Source organism: Natator depressus, chromosome 16 (assembly GCF_965152275.1).
Source record: "Natator depressus isolate rNatDep1 chromosome 16, rNatDep2.hap1, whole genome shotgun sequence".
In the NCBI taxonomy this organism is placed as follows: domain Eukaryota; kingdom Metazoa; phylum Chordata; order Testudines; family Cheloniidae; genus Natator; species Natator depressus.
This window is the reverse complement of record NC_134249.1, coordinates 16,890,664-16,916,835: the sequence shown is the minus strand read 5'-3', so window position 1 is coordinate 16,916,835 and position 26,172 is coordinate 16,890,664. Positions and strand designations below refer to the sequence as shown.

The following is a 26,172-nucleotide window of genomic DNA, read 5'->3' as shown; positions in this document are numbered from 1 at the left end:
ACGCTAACTGGATCGGGTTGATGAGAAACATCCTAATCGCCTCTTGGCTTAATTCTTTAGCTAAACCACGCAGCCTCCAGAGTGAACGAAATGAAAACCGAATCGGCCCCTTCCAGGGCTGTGCCATTTTCACTTTCCTCTGGTTATGTCTCACTCGCTTCATCCCCCCTTAGGCAGAGACCAGCTCGGGCTCTACGAGGTCTCCCCAGCAGCCCAACCCCAACACCATGTAGGAGGCAGTTTTGGTTTTGCTCCAGGTCAGGAGTCAGGACAATGCAGTAGGTAATTGGCTTTTCAGATGTGACCGGGCACGTCACAAAGCCATTCCCCAAGGGCTCGAAATCAAATGTTGCTAACAACAGCATACCATTAATTAATACACAAATATTAACGCTCAGTTTAGGGCGGGGGGAAGGAAATTAATTCTAGGGAAAGTTGTGAAATTGGAGCCTCACGTTGTATTTACTGGTAAAATACCAACATTAAAATGCGTTGGTAAGGTTCCCAGGCTAGGAGTCTTTCAAGGTCCATCATAATCTGTCATCTCAACTTCATTATTTTGGGGGAGGAAATTACTACCTGTAGATTTGTTTTCATCCTTTTCAGAGTTTTTAAACAGTACACTAGGGAATCGGGTATTCTGCAGGCTCACTGGAATGAGGAGAGTTCATTTTAAGCTCTTTGGAGCAGGTTGTGCCTAAGGTTTTTAAGTGAGGGATTATATTTATGTCTGGGTCTGGAACCTTTTCCTTTAACCTTCTACTAAACAGTCACTAAATGGCACTGTCTGTAAATAAATTCTGTGGGGCAGGGACTGTCTTTTGGTTATGTGTTTGTACAGTACCAATCACAATGGAGTCCTGGTCCATTGCTAGATCTGCTGGGTGCTACATCATTAATAAATAAATATAATGAATGCATTAATATACATAAAGAATGAACGCTATGTTATGCCAGTTTTAGTCTCCCAAAGATTTGAACACATGCCTAACTTTGCCCATGTGAGTAGTCCTATTGACTTCAATTGAGTATTAATTAATTAGGATTTGACTTCAATGAAACTAATCAGTGTAGGCATGTGCTTAAGTTTTTGTAGGATCTAGACTTTTCACTGGCTCTACCTTCTAGCTGAATCTGGCACTGGGGGAGCCAATGCCGTGAAATATATTTAGAAGAACTGAACACTGGATGGAAGAATAATATAATAAATATAATATGATATGATATACTTTCCCCTTCTTATTCCTCTTCCATCTGAGGATCTCAAAGCACTTTCCAAGCAATGAGTGTGGTACTCAACCCTCCCTTTGTGAGTTAGGTGGACTTCAGTTAGATTTGCCATATAGAAGGGTAGTTAAGCATGTAATGCCGTGAAGTACTGAGCACCTCTTACTGGACTGCCTTCATTTCCCATTGACATCAGTAGATGTTGAGATTACTCAGCATTTCGCAGGACTGGGCCCCAGATGACTTGTTCTAGGTCTCACTGTTAGTCAGTGGAAAATCCAGGACTAAAACTCCAGTCAGTTGACTCCTAGGCCTGTGCCTTGACCACACACTGTATTTATTATATTCTAGTTCCCTAGGACTATGTTAGATCAATTGCACTGGAAACAGAGGATCCCTATTTATCCATAGCCACAGCAATAACCTGTGTAGTAGAAGCAATGCAAGCTTTCTCCATTACTCCACCAACATAGAATCGTAGAATCATAGACATGTAGGGCTGGAAGGGACCTTGAGAAATCATCAAGACTAAACATGCCCAGTTTTTAAAAAATCTTTCCTCATAGATCAATTTTCTAAATATTTTATCATGTTTGTTGTTCTCCTCTGGAGTTTCTCTAGTTGTCCATGTCTTTCCTAAAGTGTGATCCCCAGAATGGGACATGGTTCTCCAGCTGAGGCCTCACCAGTGCCACATAAAGCACGACAATTACCTCTCATGTCTGACATATGACACTCCTGCAAATAGACCCCAGAATGATATTAGCCTTTTTCACAGTTGCATCACATGGTTGATGCATATTCAATTTTGTATTCAAATCCTGTCCTCTAAAGTGCTGGTAGCCCTTCCCAGCTTGGTGTCATCGGCAAATTTTATAAGCCTATTCTCCACTCCAGTATCCAAGTCATGAATGAAAATAGCGAATAGTACCAGGACTCACCCCTGTGGGATCCTCTTGAGCTGTCCTCCCAGTTTGACAGCAAACCACTGACAACTATGCTTGCAGTTTGGTCTTTCAACCAGTTGTGCACCCACCTTATATTAATTTAATCTAGACCACATTTCCCTAGTTTGCTTATGAGACTGTCATGTGGGACTGCATCAAAGCCTTACTAAAATCAAGCTATAACACCTTTATGGCTTCCTCCCTATCATGGATATGGCCAGTAATTTTTTCAAAAAGGAAATTAGGTTGGTTTGGCATGATTTGTTCTTGACAATTCCATGCTGGCTATTCCTTATCACCCTATTATCTTCCAGGCACTTAGAACCTATCTCAAACCTGAGCAAAGGGCCCCATTCTAGGGGCAAGGAAGTCAAGTAGTTCGGTTTCCATGGCCCATTTGCTCATTGGTCTTTCTGTTAATAATGTCAGGAGGTCAATATTGCAGTCCTTGCACACATCAGATGCTCACTGATTGCATCAAGAGTTTTGTCTGCATATAGCATGCAAGGTTGGGTCTTCAGTGTCAAATGTGCAGGTTTCTTTTGTGATGTGCACTCTTGTCCAGGAGCAAGTGGAACGAGCCCCATCAACTCCTTTCACAGCATGCCACCATGAAGCCAGCAGCTGTCAACAACTTTGGGACACTACTCATCTGGGACGGCGGTGGACTACTGATCAAGAAATGAAAGTCTGTGTGTTCTATTACCAAGCCCCAGGCACTATGGCCCTTAAAGGTATTTTGACGCCTAGCTCCCCTGGAGATACCTTTGAGGATCTTGGCTTAAATCTTTTAGTTAATGAGTGCCTTATTACAGATTTTAGGGCCTGATCCTGTGCTGCGTGTCCTCCAACTCCCATTGACTGAAGCAGGAGTTGGGGGCACCCAAGACCTTTGCAGGATCTGGTCCTTATGATAGGCTTGTTGCCCAGTGATTTTATACAACACAAGTGCAGCTGCTGTTAAAACCCATATTCCTGAGGCATTTCTGTTCATAAGACACCAGGAGTGTACTATGCAAGCACAAAACCCCACTGAGTTTGAACTGTGCCTCCTGCAGTGTCCTCATATGCTTATGCCTCACACCCAGGGACGCGGCTAGGGGTTTTGATGTCCTGTGCAATTGACAAACATCCATTCCTTCCTCCGAATCAAACTCCTCCTTATCTGTTCGAGCCACATCCTCAGAGGCACAGGGCATCTAAAACTCCCATGGGCGTTGTAAGAGTTCATCAGTTCTGAGGATTTAGCTCTTACTGCCCTGTAGGTGACCGCCCGTCCTGTTTATGTGGTAGAACCAGCCCTGCATGCTCCCGAGTGTGTGTGAGCTGGCAAAGAGAGCCCCTAAATCAGGGCAGGGGCTGCAAACTGTAAATGATCTCAGTCAGTTAGGGTGAATGCATGCAGATATTTAAGGCAAGGAGATTTCAGGTCAGCCTGGGTGCTGTTATAAATGGAAGCGATCCTTTTTTTTTTTTTTTTTTTTTTTTAAATTAGCAGCTATTTCTTGTATAACTCTTGCCACAAAAAGTCTTTAAACCACACCTGGACTTATTAAGAGGCTAACCTATAAAAATATCCCAGTAGACTCTATTATGCTAAATTCATAGTTATATGATGACATGTAAACTCTGCATTTACTGCAAGGGGCATATAGTTCCAGCAGATGAGGGAATGCAGCAGGGTTGATGTGCTGTACTTGGGATATTCTAACACCTAAATGAAGATCTTATTAACTAGTAGAAAGGCCCACAGAGCACAAATAGAAGGGAAGAGAGGGACAAGGGGTTCTGGGAAGATGATAACATGGTAAAGGGGAATCAGAGTTAACCTGCAGCTTTGTGCTTTGCAGAAATCATTAACTAGGAGGTGTTTGCAAAGAGGGCCCAGCTGTGGGGAACCTGCAAGAGCATCAAAATCTTAGAGTTACCAGTGGGTGTCACTACAGGACAAGCAGCATCCTGTAAAGAAGGGCTGGGGAAAGGGGTGGGGGAAGAAAGCAGATCTGAAAAACAGGATGCAGACCTGGAAATACCATATGACTAGGTGAGACATCTGCATATTCTGTCCCCCCCCCCCCCGCACCCTCTGCTTTGTGCAGTACCAAGGTTCCCTTTGCAACAAATTAACCAATACATAAAACAGCTTTTAGGACTAGCTGACACAGCACTTTGCATTGTGATGTACAGATGAGAGGACCCTAATTTTCTTCTTCTTAGTGAATTTGGTGCTAGATGGGCAGCAGCAAGGTCAGCATCTCCTGCCATTGTGCCCCAAATTGCAATGTGAATGGGGTTCAGGCTCCATGGCCCATTCAGTCCTTGGCCTCTCTGCAGTGACTGACAATAAAGGCATTAGGGTGAGAATTGGTTCAAACTGAAGTGGTGTGGATGCGGGTCCAGTCGGACCTGGAGTGAGGTGCAGCCACTTCTTTCTGAGCAGGCCACCAGATTGCAGCAACTTTTGCCCTTGGATTCAGCCTGGCAATCTAGAGGTAAAACACTCCACAGTCCATTACCAGCCAGTCCCCTTTAACGCTCTTTCATTTGACTCAACCATTCTCATATTCCATCTTGGGCATCTGGCACCCACCACTGGGAAAACCTCAGTATTCCAGCCGGCAGGGACCCATAGTATAGTATAGTATGGAGAGGTACCTAAACCCCTTTCTTTTCACAATTTCATATGGAACAGCCTTGCAAGATGTAGCGATTGCCCAAACCCTATTAACTTCTATAGGAGTTGAGGGCATTCAGCATATGGGATCAGACCCCTGGAGCTTAGTTCTAGTCTCCTTTTCACTGTACTGACTTTCTGTAAGCCCACAGCACTCAAACAGCATTCGTTAGGCCCACGGAAAGTTTTTTTTAGCCCTGTACTAATGAAGCCCTTCTGGGGAGAGAGATGTTATTACCATGGTCCTTTCCCCTTTCACCCAGCCTTATAATGAGCTGACAGGTCACTTTACATGGCCAGGGAAGTTGTTTTCCTGTTGTTGAATGGCAGGTTGTGCATGAACCTAATCATAGTATATAGCTGAGAACCTGTTGCAAATGGTTTATTAGATGCACAGTTGCTTGGCTCCAGGATTCAGGTTATAAGCCAAGTCACTTTTTAGCAAAACAAGACATTTAAGGCCCAGCCTTCTTCCTCCCCAGTGTGATGGGAAAGGTCTCTTGTTACACCCAACTTTTCTCAGCACATCACATCTTACTATTAGCTTGCTAGATACTTCATATCTGCTCTAGTAAGAGACCCACACTAGACAAAGAGAAATATATAGAGCACCTATCTCTGGAACTGGCCTTTTATCTCTCTCTCTCCAGGCTTAGCTGGGCTCAGGTGTGCTCAGGGTGGAGCAGTGAGGCAGACACTCCCTTATATAAATGGGTAGTTAAGCAACAGATGCCCCTAGGGGCAGGGTCACTTAGAAATCTCAGACACAACACACCAGGCCTAGCTCACTCTAGGGAGCTGCCAGCGTAATGGAGTCATCCCTCCAAGGTAAGAAAAGTGCTTGTTTGTCCCAGTGTCCAGATCAACAATCTCACTATTCATGCAGGACTCTGTCCCATTATGCATAGGTGCCAAAGGTCAGGCTGGAAAGCCTGATATTCTTAAGTGGAAGTCCTGTGCTGGGCACCAGTTCTGGAACCATCAGTTTGATCTCTTGGCTGGCTTCAAGCCCACCCAACTCTCTATTAGAATTGTACATGGGGTTGGGTGCTGTGAGGATAAAACCCTTGAATGATTCTGAGGTGCTAAGGAACTGCAATGCTAAGGGCTGTGTAAGGACCTAGCTTGATAGGGCCACTCAATGAGAAAGGAATAATGCAAACAGATGTTTAAAACATTGTATTTAAATATATCTGGTACAATGTGAGACATGTTAATAGAGCCGAAAAGCAGAAAACACAGGAGTAATTCATTATTCAGCTAACAGTTTTTCAGAAAAGCAATTAAAGTGATCAGACCCATTATTCAGAGGCAATTTCTTAAGGTGATAAATCCCACTGGGAGTGGCCTTTTTAAACTTGCCAGTGTAAATGCTGCTCTTTAGGGGCAGGTCTGGGTCTTCATATGTGTTTGTACGGTGTCTAGCACAAAGGGGCATCTAAGTGTGTTACTGTAATATTTATAGGAAATAATAATAATTGTCATTACTTGTACTGAAGTTGGTTGAGCTTGTAAATTCATTTGGTAGCCCTGTGGAAAACGGACAGGCCTGATTGCTACAAGGAGCCAAGAGTTTATCAAGTACAAATGTCATCGTCCTTGTCTGGCTTCAAGTAAAGAGTTACTTTGCACTAAGGCCCTAATTCAGTAAAGTATTTAAGCACATACTTAAGTCCAATTGAAGTTAAATACATCATTAGATGCTTTTCTGAGGGTGGGCCTACCGGAGAACTTATTTATCAATTGGAACATGTTGAAAAATATTATATAAATGATAAGATATAAGTCAGGGAACCAGGGACTGTTACTCCCGTCTAATGTACTATGAAGGAAAGAAGAGCTATCTTCAGTGTAGTCAAGCTATGTAATCAAGCTGGTAAGGGTGGCTTTGTGCTACCATTTTGAATCCAAGGGAGAAATGCACTGTAGCATTATTAACCTGACCACAGTAATGGATTTTTTCCTGTTTGCTAGAAGCTGGGAATGGGCGACAGGGGATGGATCACTTGATGATTACCTGTTCTGTTCATTCCCTCTGAGGCACCTGGCACTGGCCTCTGTCTGAAGACAGGACACTGGGCTAGATGGACCTTTGGTCTGACCCAGTATGGCCGTTCTTATGTTCTTATTTGATATGATAAGATTGGTTAAAATGCTTGCATATGCTCCTAGTGAAGAAATGTATATGGCAAGCCAGAAACTGGTAAATGTGCTGATTTATTCAGTTACAACATGAATGTAGCCTTTCTAAACTTGAAAAAAATAATTGTACACTAGAATAAAAATCTATCTTATATTGCTAACTTAGTATTCTAACATGTTACATTGTTCAGTAAATGACTTCTGTGGAGCTTTCAGGCGGCTGTATATATGCCCTGGGCAAGGGGACCACATCTCACAGGTATTTCTGAGTGGTAGACACTGAACGCCTTTTTATGAGCGTCACGGTCTGGAAAGGTACTGAGATGAGGACCAACCTATAATGAAAGAAACAGATATATGATTGGTTACAGCGAGCAGAAATTCAAAGACAAGAAACTTGTAATATGAATTGAAAACAGATTACAGTTTAGCTCATCGGCTTCAGTCTTTTTCAGAACATTATTCCACACTCTAAAGAAAGTTGCATCTGAAGAAGTGGGGTTTTTACCCACGAAAGCTTATGCCCAAATAAATCGGTTAGTCTTTAAGGTGCCACCAGACTCCTCATTGTTATTTCTCTAAAGAAAGTCAATTAACAACTTTAAAATTAAGACTAACTCTCTGGTTGGCTGATGAGTATTTAATCATGGAGATAATCTTGTTAACATTCCAGAAACAAGTCCTATAACCTCATTACAACAAATCACTCATTTAAGCTGACATTTTCAAATGTCCATGGCTAGAGCTTGGCACCTACATAAGTGGGCTCATTGTCAGAGGGGTGGAATGCATTCCACTCCTCACACTGAAGACATGAGGAAATACTGTTGTTTTGGTAGCACCTAGAAAACCCAGTCAGGATCAGGGCCTCCTTGTGCTAGGTGCTGTGCAAACATACTTAAGAGACAGCTGTTGCCATGAAGAGCTTACAGTTTAAATGGACAAGAAGACATAGAGTGGGGGAAAGGGATGGAACATATAAGAGTGATCAGAGTGATAGTTGGCAGACATCATATTAGTTCCCATGACTTTTTTTTAGAGTGGTGGGGGGTGTGTGTGTGTGTGTGTGTATACATATACATTCACAGCAAATATATACAATATCTATGCATGTATGTGTGTGTATGAGATCACCTATTTAGATTGTAAATTCTTCTGGGCAGAGACTAAGGCAGTCAAAGGGTGCGTTTAGATTATCAGCAACTCTGAAAATATGGCATTTAAGTGCTTTCATATGGATTTAAGTGCTTAACCGTAGACACTCAAATTTGAAAACTTTGGCTATAATAAGTGTCTCAGCATCACAGTTGTAACATAATAAATCTCTCTATGAGAAGAAAATGTGTATGAGAGAGAGATCCCAGAAGCTAATGTGTTTTCTCTTAAAATATTTGATCATTTTTTCAGTGTCTTTTAAGAGTCAGAGCTTGGGATTCTCAGACGTGTTTATTGTTGGGCTAACTCTACTTTTGAAAACCATGAGAGTTTTACCACTGATTTGAACTGAAGTAGAATTGAACCAGGTAGAATGGAAACTGTGTGCTTTTGAAAATTCCACTCAAATACTTTAGGGACAAATGGCATCACTTTAATAAACTTATTATTTCACATACAATGGTATTAATTTTTCCATTAGACTGTGTGAAACTGGACCAAAGTGCTACATTTTGCAACAATTCTAGTTTATATATAAATATTTGTTGTATTTCTCTCCCACCCCACTTCAAGTCCAGAAGCTCAAACTCCTGACTCAACTTCCTCCACTCCAGCTCTTTATTCCCTAACTGAAGTCATGATATCATTTGTTACGTTGGCATTGCATGCTGTGAGAATGACTACCACGAGCAGAACACAGGAGCAGGGGAATGCATCGGGGGGAAAAATCCCTCTTTTCATGCAGGGTCCTTTGTTCATAAATATAAAGATGACAGAAGAGAAATAAAATGTTATTTAAGCAGAATTGTTACTAGGTTTCTAAGGATCTCCTACAAGTTAACAGCAGTACTCAGATGTCTTGTGTATAAACTACAGTACAAGTGGATGCATTCTATTAGTGTTATCCAAGGTAAATGCTGATTATGGTTGAATGAGACTACTCCTAGATTCAAAATTCCTACATTAACTTCCTGGCACAGGCTGACACCCTAAACTTTGAGGGCTACTTTTCACAGGGGTAATAGTTCAAGCTTAGCAGCTTCCAGAGCATCTGAACACGTTGCAGTTAGGTGGACTTGGAACTAACCCTCCAGACCTATAACAGATCAACTCCTGGTTGCGTTTGAGGCCCTAATGACAGAGGCTGGCTGCTCATTCACTACCTCACCTGGGAACTTTGCACTGAGATTCCACCCTACTAACACCCAAATGTAGGAACAATGGACAATACGAACAGTTAGAGCCCTCCACAAACTTATGAACAGCCTAAGGCTTCTGACCTCAGTATGAATAAGTGGGAAGCACCAGGTGTAAGTTAGGGGCAAATTTTGCTTTAAAAATGAGAAGTCCTCTGATAACAAGGGTCATTTGAGAAGTATGGATTAGTCCCAGGACAGTAATTATAGTCAAGACCGGGATGGCTTTATGTCAGAGGTCATGATATGACAGAGGTTGGTACAAGAAGTCAATGCTAAACTGGTGAATCCTAATCTCTGGCTGTTCCACTTCTAATTCTCATTTTAAGTGATGGACCAAATAACATTTTCTCTAGAGAACTCTGATAATCAAACCATTATTCTGATGGTGTTTGAACTGCAATACCGAAGTCTCAGATCTGATACACAAATTGAAACAAATCGTGTGAGCGGGTGCTAATGTACAAAGTGCTTTTTTAAATGCCCTATGTTGTAGAGTTTTATAGTTGTAATTACTTTCAACTCAGCTCATTAAAAGCAACTTTTAACTGAAACCATATTTTAATGTCAGATCACACCAAGAATCTATACAAGCCTTTTGCAGGTGGATTGTATTTAACATCTGACCTCACATCCAGGAATTACAGGGGAAAATCCTTATTATGAAAAATTAGAGATGCATATTTGTGGGTTACTTCCACATACATTTCTCAATTACACAAAGTCCTTTTAGCTGAGGAAGGAAGAAAAAATATAGAGAGTCACCTACTGAGCATTAGCATTGTTGTGCAAAAGTCGTTGCAAGTAAAGGCTGATCTATCGTTTTAATGGAGGATGGATAAATAGTACAAAAGACAATAAACACTGAGGGCCTGATCCTCAGCTGGTGAAAACTCGCAGAGCTCCAGAGTGATGCCGAGGATCTGCCCCTGAGACTTTTATTTTGCTCCAAGTATATAGGAACTAAATTTGTTAGAAATGTTTTACTAGAAATCTACATTTATATTACCACTTTAGCCCTTTGAATGTATAAAGTGATTAGTAGTATTTATTAATGAACAGGGCTCCATGGAAGAGTGGCAGAATATTTGATTGACATAACTGGATTAAATTATTTGAAAGATTTGCTTTTGAGGATGATCCTGTTAAGGGATGCTAGGTGGGGAATGAATGGGGTCATGGCTTTTCTTGCCTCAATGAAAGGACCTGCATCCAGTTGCCTGTTCCTTTTGTGAGCTCTACCCCAAACTACACACGTATGGGGAGGTAGGATCCAATCCCTGTATGACTCTTCATGTTAACAAAAAGGATGTCCCCAGACTCCCCCTCGTTTCCCCATCACCCACTTGATTTAATCCCTTTAGCAGGTGACAAAACCCTTTCTTAAGCTTCCATCACAGGAAAACAATCTTTACTCCCTTTCCAAAGCATCGCTCATTTACAGGATCCTAACAAAGGAAGGCCCTTTTAAGTTTTCTTAAAAAAAAAAAAATCAACACAAAATAACTGTCATATTTGTAGATTTCTTTCCAGTGGAAAATAGCACACAATATGGGAGACAAGTACACACATGCACTCTCACCTATATATACAATATCCCCACGCGCGCACACATATATGGATGCAAATGATTTCCGTGAAGCCATCACTTGTGAAGCTTGACAGAAAATAATGAGAAACACTAAATCTTTTATAAGGTCAACACTCGAGCAGCTGTCAAACAAGAAAAGAATTTAGCGAAAGAGCCGCAAAAACTTCCATCGCCTCATTAAACCCAACAGGGCCTGGGCCTGGCGTGGTGAGGAGACGCCGGGGCGCCTCCGTTTTGTGTCAGTAATTTGCGGCGGAGGAGGAGTGAAGACGAAACAGCCAGCGCCGAAGGGGCCTAGGGGGAGGCTGGGGAATCGTTAGCGCGCCAGGAGCGGCCTCGGTTCCTAATTGGAAGCATTGGGCATTATCAACGGAGGATTTGCCTCTGCTCCCTGACAGCTATCTGGGCCTGGAATGATAGCCCACTTGTCAGTGTAAAAGACCATTAAAAACAAACCATTTTGATTTAATTGGAGGCGGTGCGCTGGGGGCCCAGGTGAGGAGCCTCATCAGCCGATGCTGGCTGCTGATGCTTTTTTCCCCCTGTATTGATGGGTCCCCCTCGCCACCTCCCTTTCAAAAACTGTCTGGGAAAGAGAAAGAGGTACTGAAAGATCCTTCACAGTCACATTGAGAGCTGCTTTCAATAGGGTTGTCAACAAATGCCATGACAAGTTACAGAGCAGGAGGTATTTTTAAAGCAGATGTTATTCTGTCCACAGCTGCACCAAACTCGGAGGGTTTAGCATCTGGATTATTAGGGTTATAAATACTGTGGCTATTACTGTAGGTAGAGTGGTTAGCAAGTTAAATAAATGGAGGGTTATTTCCCTCCTCACACTCCACATTTTCTTTTCTAATTAAAAGGAAAATAAAGAGATTAAAAGACACAATGGGGTGTTTGTGTGTGTGGGGAATATTCTTATTTTGCTTCAAAAACATGAAGACATTCAAAAGTGACTAGCGATTTTTTTTGTTTGTCTTGAGACACTTTAAAGGGGGCTTATTGGCAGAATGTAGCTGCTCAGCACTTTCTGAAAATTGGGGCCCTTTAAGATGCGTTAAGTTGAGCACCAAAAGTCCCTTGTCACTTGGCCTTGGGAGGGTTTAGGGCAGTGGTTTTCAACCTTTTTTCATTTGTGGACCCCTAAAAAATTTTCAAATGGAGGTGTGGATCCCTTTGGCTATCTTAGACACAGTTTGTGGACCCCAGAGGTCTGTGGACCAAAGATCGAAAACCACTGGTCTAGAGGAATTCACTCATTTGGACCTTCAACTAGCTCACCTTGACACTGGATCCAGATAACTTTCACATTGGCTGTCAGAGCATCCTGGGGAGTTAAGCCCAGGACCTCGTGCGTGCTGAGAGCCTATTCTCTAGACCAACAAACCTGTTGGTAAATGTGTCCTGTGTTGAAGGTAGAAAAGGGACCCATGGTATGAAACATCAGGTAATTTTAAAAAGTATTTGCATGTGCTTAGTTCATAGTGAAAGTAGTGATGGAGGTACCCTGCAGTGCATGCTGAGGACACGATTTGTATTACATGTGCAAAAAGATGTTGAAAGCAAACTGGTCTGAGTCCATTTGCTCATGGTTAAGTGTCCCCAGGATGGGAAACACCAGGAGAACAGGCACCAGCTGCCAACCCTTGTTGGTAGCCAATGAAGGGGAAAAGAATTTGAATTAATGTGGATGCTGAGCTTACCTTCTCAGCCCTGAAGGTGTTAGTATGGGGAAGATTACGCACTGCCTGTGCTCTACCTTATCTTATGGACACTTTGAGGCCTTCAGTCTCCAGGGCTGTCAATCTGGGATCCTCCACCACCACTAAAATCACTCCATTTTTTAAAAACAAAATGTGGAGGAAAAGCAATTTAAAACATAGATTTTTTTTTCCCCATCAAAAACAAGAGCTGGTCTGAGCTGCAAAGTTCAGTGCGTATGACTGGATCTCAGATTTTGGCATGGTTCATTGAGCGTACAGCGGAAGTGGACCAGTTGCAAATCAACTTCCAAATGGTTCTGAGGTATTTGGGTTTAGGATTTGGATTGGGCCTATCTCTGATCAGAAGGTGGTAAACCTTTTTAACAGAGAACTTCAGGACCCGATCCTGCTTTCCCTTACATCAGTGTCAATCAGGAGAAGTGGAAGGAGTTGGAAGAGCAGTGGAGACAGTCAGAGGGAAAAGCAACGAGGGCCATCAGTGCACTGGGAAGGAAGGGTAAACTGAGGATTGCTGAAGAGGGCTTAGAGACACAAGGGGAGAAGTTACTAATTACACTGTAGACATGGAAAGGGATACTGGTGAAAATAGGATTACTGGGGTTATTAAATATATGGGAAGGGGAGTACCAGGGGCTGTGATCAGAGCTGCTATGCTGGGTGAGGTATCGGCCACCATTATGCAAAAGTGTTAGCAGAAACCAAAGTGATTTTAGTGCTTGTGGCCAACACTTGAGACTAAATTTATCCATAAAACAAGGATTGCACAGGCAGGAATAAGATTCCCCTCACGTTGCCCCAACCCAGATCTGGAAGGGTCACCTGAAGGGTAAAATGGTAGTTCCATTTTCCATAGCCCATTCAATCTTTGGTGCCTCTGCTGAGATTATCTGCCTTAGGTTTTTATATAGTGTCTATCACTGAGGCATCTAACTTGCCTACAAGGTGCCAATTAAAGGCCATCGTGGTATTTGATGCAGAGCTCTGAGTCCACTAGGAACTGGACTGAGATCTACCAACTCATTTGACATAGGCTGCAAAACAACCCTCAGATGCTATTGACTCTTGGTCAGTCAATATTCTGACCCGAGTTAGATGTCAACTACAGCTTAGCATGGAAAGCTCTCTTGGCCATTACTCTATTCTCTAAGCATGATCTAGATCTCCAGGAGATGAGTTTTATAACACCCTGAATTTGTGAAGTTTTTTGCTGTCCTCCTCAAACTTCTGAAGATAAATGCCAGATCTAAACAGCTGGCCCAGTGTGTATTACATATATCCAACACTGGTTATTTAAGCACAGGGTAAGGCTTTTCTGACAAGACAACAATTGCAAGATTACATGAGCTGTGCTTGTCAGTTCGGTTCCTTAGGTAGAAATAGAGGTGCAGCAGAAAAAAACAAACTCTACTCTTTTTTTTTATTAAACTTCAACTGTTAATTTTTATGAAGGATCAGGCTGTGAGCAGATATCCGATCCCTGGTGAGAATCAAATTCTGGAGCCCAGAATTTTGCTGCAACATTTATACGGTGGGGATTCCTTAATTACTTTCACTGGAAATTTACCTGACAGTGCTTTCTCAGGTAATGCAAGGCATATTCAAGGAGAGCCGCTCAGCCGTTGACAGTGTCTTTGATTTTGTGCTAGGTTGCAAATTAAGTCTTTTGCCAAGGTATCCTAACACTTGCTTGTCAATTGCTTATCGCTTATTCATATAGCGTATTGAGTGCAGCTTATTTTATCTGTTTGGGAAAGCAGTGTCTGTTGACAAATGTTTTGTCCAAAGTTGTTGTGGGATTTCTCTTTTCTTTTTCTTTTGTGCCCAAGTAAACAAGAATATTTTCCCTGAAAAGCGAGCCTGCATTCCTATGTGAGTTTAAACCTCTAATGAGTAAAGAGACACTAATGCGTGTCAATGACAGTGTGTAGGTATATTTATTCTGACGGGCCAATTCTTCTCTTTTATATCAGTGCAATCTGGAGTAACTCCTCCCAAGTTGGCAGCCATTCTGGATTTATACCAGTACAACTGAGACTAGAAGCTAGTCCAGACTGTCCAATTTTGGCTTACTGACATGCTAGCTTATTATTAGTATTAAACATTTAGGTTTGAGTAGACCCAAAAGGCCCCAACCAGGACTGGCTCTCGCTGTGTTTGGTGCTGTACAAATGCTATATTTCAACAGCAGCTTCCTGCCAGAATCAGAATTGACACCTAGGACTAAATTCTGGTTAAACCAAAACAGGCAAATCGTGACCCTTAAACAGATAAAGGGTCAGATACATCCGTGATTGAGATATGAGGTCAGAAGCCAAGCTGGCCCAGTGCATTGCAGAGAGCTAGTCATTTTTGGAGTTGTCACTGATTAGATTGCTGTGGGTCCAAATTTATCCCTCTCATAGGGTTTGGTTTTAGTTTCAAAAGAAACTCAAAATGAAACACAAAAACCCAAGCCAAATCCTTCTCCCCAGTTCTGGCTGCTCCAGGGTTCCTCCCCCAGGACTGCTCAGCCTACATCCTGTGTCTTCTTTCTAGAAAGCCACTTCCACCTTCCTTATATCCAGTGCATAACAGCAAAACACAATTCTTTCCAACAGTATCCTTGCCTATTAGCAAGGTGAGGTTATAGGCAACCACTGTCAGATTATGACAGCATGATTCATCAACTCACATGGTAATATTCAAGGAGGTGAGTCCAGCTTATTTAGGTCCCCAAAATTACCTTAACCTCTTTTCTTCTTCTGAAGCTCAAGATTTTCATGACCTCTTCTTTTTCAAACCATTCCATATAGCAGCAAGGTATTCAAAAAATAAAAAAGGCTTATAGCAGCCCCCCTACAGCATAAATGCAGAGATGTCACTCTGTGCCCCTAATGTGGGAGCACAAGGTTGGTTTGTATTTAGGGGACACACAAGAACTGTTTGGTTCTGTTTGCTTTGACTTGCAGTTAGTTAGCACTGCAAAGGGTGGACTGGTGCCAAACGTCTTTAAAGCTTGGGAATGTTTGGATCTGGGATTTCATACAGCGAAATTTGGGTCCCAAATTTCCTTCTTATAAATTTAATTACCTGGCTGCTACACGGAGTGTTTTGTGAAAAGGGCATTGCTGGAATCCTGACCTTCAGGCCTACAAGGAAAAACATCCTTATAAAATAATGGGAATTTGGTTGATTTAAAGGCAAAACAAGTTTATGGCCAAATTCTGGGTGGTTATGGGCATATATGTGTTCTAGCCAGTGAAACAGCTTGCATCGCCCCCAGTCCCAGCTCCTCTGATAAGTTACAGAAGAACTCATTCTGCACATCCTGTATGCTCAGCATTTAAGTGGAGCATAACATACGCTACCAATGAGTAAGGGAGGTGGTCTACGTATTTATGCACATGCCCCTTCTGAGTGGCTGGCCACTGTTTACAATCTCTTGTGTATTTAGTCCCATGTCTAGAAAGGACAGATTGTCTAAAGGGCGCAAGGTGCATTTCTCTGGGGTGTACATAGCTGGAATTCCCATGCATTCTGCAGCGTATGTACGTAGTTGTATCTAATCACACACAAGTTTGTTTTTCACTGTGCAGGATTGTCACTGTCCCTGCACTTGCTAGAGTGTGGTCCCCTCAAGACTAAGTTTTAGCAAGGAGAAATAAAATGGGCCACAGAGAATTTCTTGGACACACGAGAGCTGCATTAGCAAAACTGGAACCCAGGAACTGAAACAAAACTAAAACAAATCAACGGAAAAGTGTCCTTTCCCTTCTTTGGGTGGGTGGGTAGAGGCTTCCTGTTGGGATAAACAAGGGGTTAAGCCTAGAGCAACTGCCTGTTGTGTCTTGTAAAAATACCACAAATCAGCAACTTTCACTAATGAACTGCACCTTGGTGTGTCACTGGTTCCCCACTATCCTGTTATATCAGCGAGCTGGGCAGTGCCTGCCAAGCTGGGGGCCCCAGGAGACAGGAATCAGGGTTAGTCTTCCACAAAGAGCTGTTAAGTAAGAACAAACTGTACAGTGCATGAAAGCTTGTAAATCAAATGGTTAGCTGAATAGCATGTGCCATTATTCTAAAGCAGTGGGGCTGAAACCTAAATCCAAACGACAATATAGTCAATTTGTCTATACTTTAGTGACTGAATGACTATGTAATGTCACGGAACCGTGGAGCTGTGGAGAATGGACAGAGGCAATTAGTGGAAAAGAGCAAAGCTCCTTCATTTCCTCCTCCTCCTCCTCCTCCCTCCCACCAGGCACTAGTTTGAGGTCAGGTGAAAGTCCTCGGTGGATTCGGTGTTGACTCCAGTCTAAGGGCTGTTGAAGATCTGTGCGCCCAATTTCTGCCCCTCTCTGCAAATGACCAGAGCAAAGTGTATGAGAAATTTTCCTCTCCTTTTCATAAACTTAAAAGAATAATGTTTGTAGGGCACCTGAAAGATGATGTGCAAGGACAAAGTCTGATCATTAAGAGAGAGGAAGCTTCACACCACTTGCTCTCTCACTGCCGCTGTTGAATCTCCTTCTCTTCCCTGTCCCAGCTTTGCCGCAGGAATAATATCCACCATAGGCACCGACTCCGTGGGTGCTCCGGGGCTGGAGCACCCATGGGGAAAAATTAGTGGGTGCTCTGCACCCACTGGCAGCCAAACTCCAACCTCCTGCCCCACCTCACCTCTGCTCCGCCTCTGCCTCCTCCACTGAGCGCGCCACGTCTCTGCTTCTCCGCCTATCTCCCAGCGCTTGCCACTGCCAAACAGCTGTTTGGCGGCATAGCAAGCTCCAGGACGGAGGGGGGAGGAGCGGGAATGTGGTGTGCTCAGGGGAGGAGGCAGGGAAGCGGCGGGGCCGGGGAAGGAGTCGGAATAGGGGCAGGGAGGGGGCGGAGTTGGGACAGAGACTTTGGGGAAAGGGTTGGAATGGGGGTGGGGCAGGGGGGAGTCGAGCACCCACTGGTGTGAACAAAGTCGGCACCTATGATATCCACCTCCTAGCAGTGCTGAGGCTTGATTAATGCTTGTCAAACTCTATGTGAGAGCAAAGTATTAACACAATATCGGTGTCCATTCAGGGTGCCTTCCAGAGGAGGGTCTCAAAACATTTTGCAAATATCAGTTGAACTATACAACCCTTCCACCCCACTCCCCTCACTGAGATGAGAAAGCTTTATTGTCCCCATTTTACAGATGGGGAAACTGAAGCATAGAATTTGCCGAAGTTTCTCGGCAAGTCTGTGGCAGACCTGGAGTGGAACCAGGATCTCCTGGCTTCCAGTCTTGTATCATAGCAACCCTTCTCCTGAATCCCCAATTACCCTCCACAGCTAAATAACGCAAGACAGTATATTAAGTGCCCTGTGTGTTATGGGGCACATTAGACCAAAACATTACGCTCCAAGGCCGAGAACCATCTGCTGCACTGCCGTCACCCTCCCTCCTTGCCATTCTCTGGGCTAGTGTGGCTGAGAAGAATACGCCTTACTCATACGCTCTAGACAGCTGCCAAAAACTGGCTTTAAATGCTCCTCCTTCCTTGGGGGAAATGTAGCAGTGGCCAGGAGGTGTAGGGGGTTCTTTTGAGTTTCCCCTGGGTAATGCAGAGGCCCCCAAGAACAGAGGGTGGAGTTGGAGAGCCATTATAGTTAAAATCCAGCTGTGGGCTGTCTGATTTGTGGAGCTCCTCATCTCTGCTGGAGCACCTCCCTGCTCTGCTGGACCTTAGGAACCATACAGGGCTGGCTTCTGCTCCGGAGGCAGAATTCTGAAAGTGCACAGGAGTGGGGCATGGCGAGACCAGGGTGGGCTGGCTAAGGAGCAGTGACGAAGATTGCAGGAGATGGTGCTTGGGAGAGGGTTTCTTGAGAGAAGTAGGAAGCCTGGGAGAAGGGGGCTGGTCTAGGGGAGCTGTTAGACTTTAAACTGGTCTATAAATAGTTCTGAGTGCATAGACTTTCTTGCACTAACTGATAGGATCCAGTCCAGATGCCGTTTAAGCCTTATGAGAAGCTTCTCCTGACCTCTTATGGGTTGGAAATCTAACGAGAACAGACTCTTGAGATTTATATTGTTTATTAACTCATTGATTTTTTTTTAACCCTATCACCAAAGCATCGGGACATATTATATAGATTAAAGGTAGCGTCATGTTAAACTGCCTGCAGTGGACAGCACTATCTGCTCCCCTCCCCGTGCCATCGTATTCAGTTTTCACTAAGACTGCAGCCACTTAACCACAACCAAGAAAGTGCTTGTGTAAAAAGATACCTTGCACCATGCACAAAAGGTTGGATTATACCTCCTGATTCTGCCCTGCTCTGAAATATCAGGAGAATAGGCTTTCTTGTATGATTCTGGTATTGCTCCTTCTTGTTCTGGCTGGAATTAAATAAATGCAGCGGGCACAACTGAAGTTCATCCAACTTCTTGAAACCTCAACAAACGCTTGGGTTCAGTGTGGTTCAACAGTTGGATCAGTTAGTATTTTAATAGAACTGTTTCACCACCCCTCATATGAAGTTATAAGTGGGAGATATGTATTAAGGCCAGGGATTGGAAACCGTTGAGTAGAGGTACATGGCCATGGAACTGTCAGCCATAGGACCATGCATCTCCTTTGTTTTATTATTATTGCTGTATTAACTCGGCAAATAGTTTCATGGCCGCACAATGGAAATATTTAATTTCCCTTTATGGGAACCCTGCTCTGAAGCCCTGTTGAGCATTGCCTTTCCCAATCTAAGTTCTCATATGGACTGATAGCAAATCATATCTGCAGCTGGGGAGAAGCAACGCTTTCCAGATTAATGTAGTAAGAAATAGAAGGATTATGGAATCGATGGGCCTCTACAGAAAACTGGCTAAGGCCTGGATCCCACAGATGGAACAGTCCCAGCAGACCAAGGGAAGAGCAGATAGAGAAGAGCTTGGAAAAGAGAGTGCATGAGACTGCCTGTGTGGGCAATATATAAAAACTCAACTACTCTCACGGACAAAACAAAAGGGGGAGAGTGAAAAAGAAAAACAGAGAGAGACTGAAAAATGAATAGTGATGGAAAGGTCTAGGGTGAAAGGAGCTATAAAGCAAAGGCATGCCCCAGTATCTTGTGTGACTTACACAATCTGTTTAACAGCGATCGGTCATGTTCTTTCCCTGACATTAGCTGCAGTAGCAGCTCCAAGCTGACAGGCAGCTGGGATAAATGATTACTGACATATGCTAATAGGACAGACTTAGGCAGGACGTAAGAGGCATACATCAAGGTGGTGCAAAACATATTTCCTGGTCGAAACTCTGCAACTTGTTCAAGTAGATTAGCTTCAGGAAGCCACGAATCCTCTTCGTTGTTTAAACTGCAGTTTAAATCAACGTAGAGGCAAAAACTAACCCCCCCCCCCCCGGAAATGTTGGCCAATGCTAAGGGGTTTTTTATAATAGTATCTATCAATACCAGATGTGGCCATGTAAACTCCCCACAGGTTTTGGATTCTCAGGCTTTCAGTTGTTTTCCCCTTCAGCCTAGCTCCCTTCTTCGTTTTCTTTGTAAAATGCCCCCTGGCTCTGTACTTGCAGTTTCTCTGTAATTTACACCACAAACAAACATCCCAGAATTCAAAAAAGCACCCAAGAGTGCAACGGGGGGCAGAGATTAATACAGCGAGGTGCTTAGATCCCATGCTAGGACATGAAACCTTAACCTTGTCTCTTACCTGGATCAAATTAGGTAAGTGTCATGTGGTTCTATAAACCTCAGCAGACCCTTCATTCAATCTCAAGGAGACTATTGTCAATCAGACAGTTTAGAGGAATACCAAGAGTGCAGACGTTTCTGGAAACCTGTAATTCTCAGGGTAACAATACTTCTTCAACCAAATTAACCCGTCGTGGTATGAATTATTTATAGAGCTAAGCAACAAGATGGCACGCTTTGTAAATGCCTGTTTTCTGAACAGTATTGCTTGCTCATTTCAGGGGTATGTTTGAGGTTCAGTTATTAACGAAGAATAAAAGATCTGGCTTGTATTAAGAGTGAGGCATAAAAAGATGCGTTTCTAATCTGGCAAAGCTGCTGAAAGTGTTCACAAGAATTTGGCAAACAAATAGCCTGAAGGAGGGAGTGACTTGGAGGTTCCTATTTCCTCCGTACCTGTCTTCTAGGCCCCTATGCTGCAAACACGCACATTCTTAACTTCAACCCTGTGAGTGGTACAACTGAAGTCAATGGGGCAATTCACATGCTTAAAATTAAATATGTGTAAGTGTTTGCAAAACTGGGGCTTTAGATTGCAAGCTCATCAGGGCAAGGGCTGTCTTCATTGTTTGCTTTGTACAATAATACCAAGCACACTGTTGTATAGTGTTAAATGGGGTACACATGTATCTGTGCAGGTGCCCAATCATACCTTCTGAAAGTGGGGCATGTGCCAAAGGGAATCCAATTTCACAGGCTGTGGTGGTTTTCTGAGAAGCGTGGTCCGAGTTTCATAGACTTTATTTTTCTGCAACTAAAGGCAAATAAGATGTGGGAAATAACCACCTAGGAACAAGCCTTCTCCAGTGAAGAGATGCCTTCATGGATCAGATGATCTCCAATATGCAGTGGCAATTTAGACCTCATCCCGACAGAATTATAATTGTGTGAATTAAAGACATTTCTTGATAAATCATTTTTGGATCGATGGTCTTAAGAGGCAGCCTTTGGGTAAAGGGGATACTCCTATTTAATTGGTCTTGGTTTTCCTCTCATATTAACTTTTAACTCTAGCTGGCATTTATGCAGAGAACATTTTGCTCAGGAAAACCTCAATGTTCAACAAATGTAATAAGCTGATAAAACCATGCAGAAGCATTGTTTTCCTCATCACTATGGTGCAGCCACCTCTGGAGTGAAACAGGGCAGCTGTTCTGAAGAGAGAGAAGAAAATTATCCACATTTAACTGAATTGCAGAGGGATTTTAGATAAGCAGATGAGGTAGTTCTGATCTGAGCAGGGCAGAAAGGTTAATGGGCCTACTCTTGCAAAAATGGTTATGGGATTCTTAGTGACCAAAAGTGATCAGGACCTCGATTTTATACTCCATCCCAAAGGGACCAGCACAGAGCCCTATTCTCCATGCTCGAGCAGTGGTTCAATACTGACCCAGGAGAAGAGTCCATCCTGCAAGGTGTGGATTTCTTGACTGTTGGCCATTCAAGTACTATGCTAGCATGACCACGCTTAGCTTGTAGCACCTGATAGACACACATAGTGCTACAGATTTTGTGAACTTTTTTGGCTATATGGTGAAACCCGGGATTCTGTATCACCTAAGTGCAGTCTAGTATTTAGGTTTGCATTCCTTAATTCAATGGGAGACGCCTGCAGATTTCAGGAACTCTTGATAAAATGGAGGGAAACACAATAGTCTCTCTCTAAGATTAAAAAAAAAATCAGTCATTAATAGATCAGGTAGCAATGTATTTTCCAACATTCCAGACAGTGCAGCTGTAAACTAGCTGCTAATTAAAAACATTGTATTCTTGCACTTCAACTATAAAACATACTTTGTAATGGCAATAATACCACTGAAATTGGTCATTACCATATTAACTCAACTCTTCCTTGAGCCATTAACTAATAAACCAGTCATTGGCTGCTTTTAAATGTTATTACAATTGCTGCATATAATGGTGCTGTGTTTCACACTCGGACTACCACTCTGCCTGCTGGAGATAGACAAGCAATGCCTAGATCAGGGCTGATGCCTTTACTAATTTTAACACATGTTGGAATGTATGTTAGGATGGTCACTGGTGCCAAGTAACTTGCAGAGAGTCCATCTCTGGGGGTGACATTGTTCTGAGATCTTTCACTGGGACTCCCAGGGTAAAGATAAAATTCCTTGGAGGACTCCGGAATGTCAGAAGACTTTGGGCCCAATTGTCATCAACAAAAAGGCCGCTTCCCACTGCAGCAGCGGAAAAGAGGCCTTACTGTTAAGGACAATCAAGCCCATTCACCTTAATTGATATGAGGATTTTCAATCACAGTGGGAACCTTGGACCTGATTTTAAATGGTATTTAGGCACCTAAAGATGCAGATTGGTGCATAGTAGGGTTTTCAAAACTGCCTAGGTAGGTTAGATTCCTAATTCCTATTGAAAAAAGAACAGGAGGACTTGTGGCACCTTAGAGACTAACAAATTTATTAGAGCATAAGCTTTCATGGGCTACAGCTCACTTCATTGGATGCATAGAATGGAACATATAGTAAGATATATACACATACAGATAAGTTGGAAGTTAGCATACAAACTGTGAGAGGCTAATTAGTTAAGATGAGCTATTATCAGCAGGAGAAAAAAAAAACTTTTGTAGTGATAATCAAGATGGCCCAATGCCAACTCTGTCCACATATTTATTCAAGTGACACCATCATAGGATCTAATCACATTAGCCACGCCATCAGGGGCTCGTTCACCTGCACATCTACCAATGTGATATATGCCATCATGTGCCAGCAATGCCCCTCTGCCATGTACATTGGCCAAACCGGACAGTCTCTACGCAAAAGAATAAATGGACACAAATCTGACATCAGGAATCATAACATTCAAAAACCGGTAGGAGAACACTTCAGCCTCTCTGGCCACTCAGTAAAAGATTTAAGGGTGGCAATTTTGCAACAGAAAAGCTTCAAAAACAGATTCCAACGAGAAACTGCTGAGCTTGAATTAATATGCAAACTAGATACCATTACCTTGGGTTTGAATAGAGACTGGGAATGGCTGGGTCATTACCCATATTGAATCTATCTCCTTAAGTTAAGTATCCTCACACCTTCTTGTCAACTGCCTAAATGGGCCATCTTGATTATCACTAAAATTTTTTTTTTCTCCTGCTGATAATAGCTCATCTTAACTAATTAGCCTCTCACAGTTTGTATGGTAACTTCCAACTTATCTGTATGTGTGTATCTATATCTATATCTATATCTTACTATATGTTCCATTCTATGCATCCGATGAAGTGGGCTGTAGCCCACGAAAGCTTATGCTCTAATAAATTTGTTAGTCTCTAAGGTGCCACAAGTACTCTTGTTCTTTTTGCGGATACAGATTAACACGGCTGCTACTCTGAAACCTAATTCCTATTGAGTCATTCAGGGTTAGGTGCCAAGGGGATTTTGAAAATCCCATTAAGCATCTATCTGCCTCTTTCAGTGCCTAAATACCTCTAAAAATCTTCCCCCCGTCCCTAAAACATATACTCAGTTGTACGAATCTTGAGATTTGCACTATATAGCTATGGTGGTGTATGCTGACATAGAACAATGCTCTAGATACCTGCTAGCTGAAGCCAAGCTGACTTTAATGGAAAGGAAAAAAGAGAAATACGGACATTTCTGCAGAGGGAAAATGCTTTGCTACAGAAAATGCAGTACTTTAGATCTTTTTGCTTTGTTTTGATGGTGCTATTAGCAGCCAGGGAACCAAAGCTCCATCTCTAAACTTATCACTGATCTTAGAGCAACTGACATTTAGGGCATTGCCTTTTGCCCTGAAAAATTCCACAGGTATTTATAAAAATAAAAAGGGGATGTAGGGACACCTTGCTTACCAGCAGCTCTTGTTCTCCAAATGCATTGCCTACATGAAGTGGCTCTGTAGGAAGAGTCCTGGCCCAACCATGGAACCTTTTTGAGCCGCTAGGGGCTGAGGCATGTCCCTCTAACACTACACTCTTAGGGAGTGAGAGTATAAAACCCCTGCGCCCTCCACCCACTACTGAAATGTTTCCAACTCTGGAGAGGAACAAAGCAGTGGCTTAACAGTGGTCAGCAAAGCTACACAAGTTTAGGACAGGAAGTGAGGGATACTACATCCAAAGTGCTGTTACCTTTTTTTTTTCCACTTGCTGGGCCTTTGCTACTGCCCTCTGTTGCTCCATCCACACCTCCTTGTACCTGTGCTGGAGAAGGTCGAAGAAGGGAGTGGAAGGCCTAAAAAACATTCAGAAGATAAAATCACAATGGGCCAAAGCACCCCACGGGTACACCCATTTGGTCCCTCTAAAAAAAGACTTTGATTTATGTCTGCAGAGGATGGCAAATGCGACTGGTGAGAATGTTATGGCTATATCATCTCTGCTGGAAACACGAAAATCTGTTTTGATGAGAGGGCCCTGCTGCAGAAAGAAACCGTATCATGTACGCTCACACAGCACTAAACACCCCATGTATAGTATTTGCTCAAGATAACCACGCAATATATAGTGTAAGCTTCCCTAGTGCATTCACCACACTCCGATCACCAAATGTGCCTTTCTGCACAATATTGGGACAGCTTTGATCTCCAGCAATAAAGGTCTCTAGTATGGTGGAAGGATCACAGCAGCACCTTGCCTGACAACTCAGTCTGGGACCCAGCTAAGACTTAGAGACAGCACATTCTAGCCTTCTGGACTTGGGGCATCCATTTTGGGAACCAAGTAGCTCAGGGAAAAATGATAAAAGGCTGTGCTGAGCCTTCACATCAATATCCGAGAGCTTTGAGCTGTGATTCTGGCCCTGACAGGCCTCCAGAAGTCCTGCCTTTGTCAGTACGTTCCCCACCCATCTGAGTGGTAGTTGCCTCTGAATTAACAAGGGGGCACAAAGAGTGAGGTGGTGTGACGAGAGGCTCTGAAGTCCATCAGAGCTCCCATGTGCCAAAGAAGCTGAACCAGACAACAGCAGGGCCGAACTGAAGGCCTGTCAGACTGGGCCTGGGAGGGGCTTCCAGCTGTAGCGGGACAAAGGGAAGATGCTGATAAACACCTTGCCCATTAAGCAACTTAAACGAGAGTTGAAATGTTCCATCAGAAAAATGATCCATTTGTGCTCAGAGAGGAAGGTCTTGAAAAGCAAAACCAACAACCTCCTCCTCACTGACGAAGAAAATAGACATTCAGGCCAAGGTCCCCCAGTCTCATCGTTCACTGACCTCGATCCCTGCAATCAGTATACGGAGGAGCCAGAACTCATCACACAAGCTGCACAAAGATTCACAGATTCCAAGGCCAGAAGGGACCACGGTGGTCATCTGGCCTGACCTGAGGTATAACAGAGGCCACGGATTTAATTCCTCTTTGAACTAGCTCAGATCTTTTAGAAAAACGTCCAATCTTGATTTTAAAATTTCTAATGATGGCAAAGCTACCCCTGCCCCCAACATGAATCCAGTCGCAGGCCTTGCATTTCACACCCTGATTCCTAGCATGGTAGGTGCTCTTCAAATTTTTGTTTTGCTTTGTTTTTGTTTTTTTATTCTTTTTTTTACCTCCTTCCCCACACTTCATACAAAACAACAACAACTATATCCGGGAAGGAAATACAATTAAAACAAAAGAGAGAGATTATGGTATCCCTGACATGGCAGTTTAGTGATCATTACAAGTGATGATGTCTGAAGTGGTAGGTGTACTCAGGCCTAAGTTTAAGCCCGACCCAGACCTAAATTGGATCCAAGACCACATGAGCCAAGCCCAAAAGAGTCAAATTGTTTTCTG

The 26,172-nt window shown here is 43.1% G+C and overlaps 1 protein-coding gene across 3 annotated transcripts in view; it reads right to left on the bottom strand.

Annotated features, from left to right (window-relative positions):
* Window positions 1-6,046: 6,046 nt before the first annotated feature.
* CFAP77 (cilia and flagella associated protein 77) overlaps window positions 6,047-26,172 on the bottom strand; it is a 103,883-nt gene continuing 83,757 nt past the window's right edge. For 2 of the 3 annotated variants that reach the window (XM_074974017.1, XM_074974015.1), the window contains exons 4-6: window positions 24,523-24,625; window positions 21,046-21,147; window positions 6,047-7,325 (exon numbers count right to left, since the gene is read on the bottom strand). In XM_074974017.1, the coding sequence (XP_074830118.1) occupies window positions 7,203-7,325; window positions 21,046-21,147; window positions 24,523-24,625 (328 nt within the window). In that variant the 3' untranslated portion in view covers window positions 6,047-7,202. The remainder of the gene's footprint in view (window positions 7,326-21,045; window positions 21,148-24,522; window positions 24,626-26,172) is intronic. The other variant, XM_074974016.1, reaches the window with a different exon arrangement.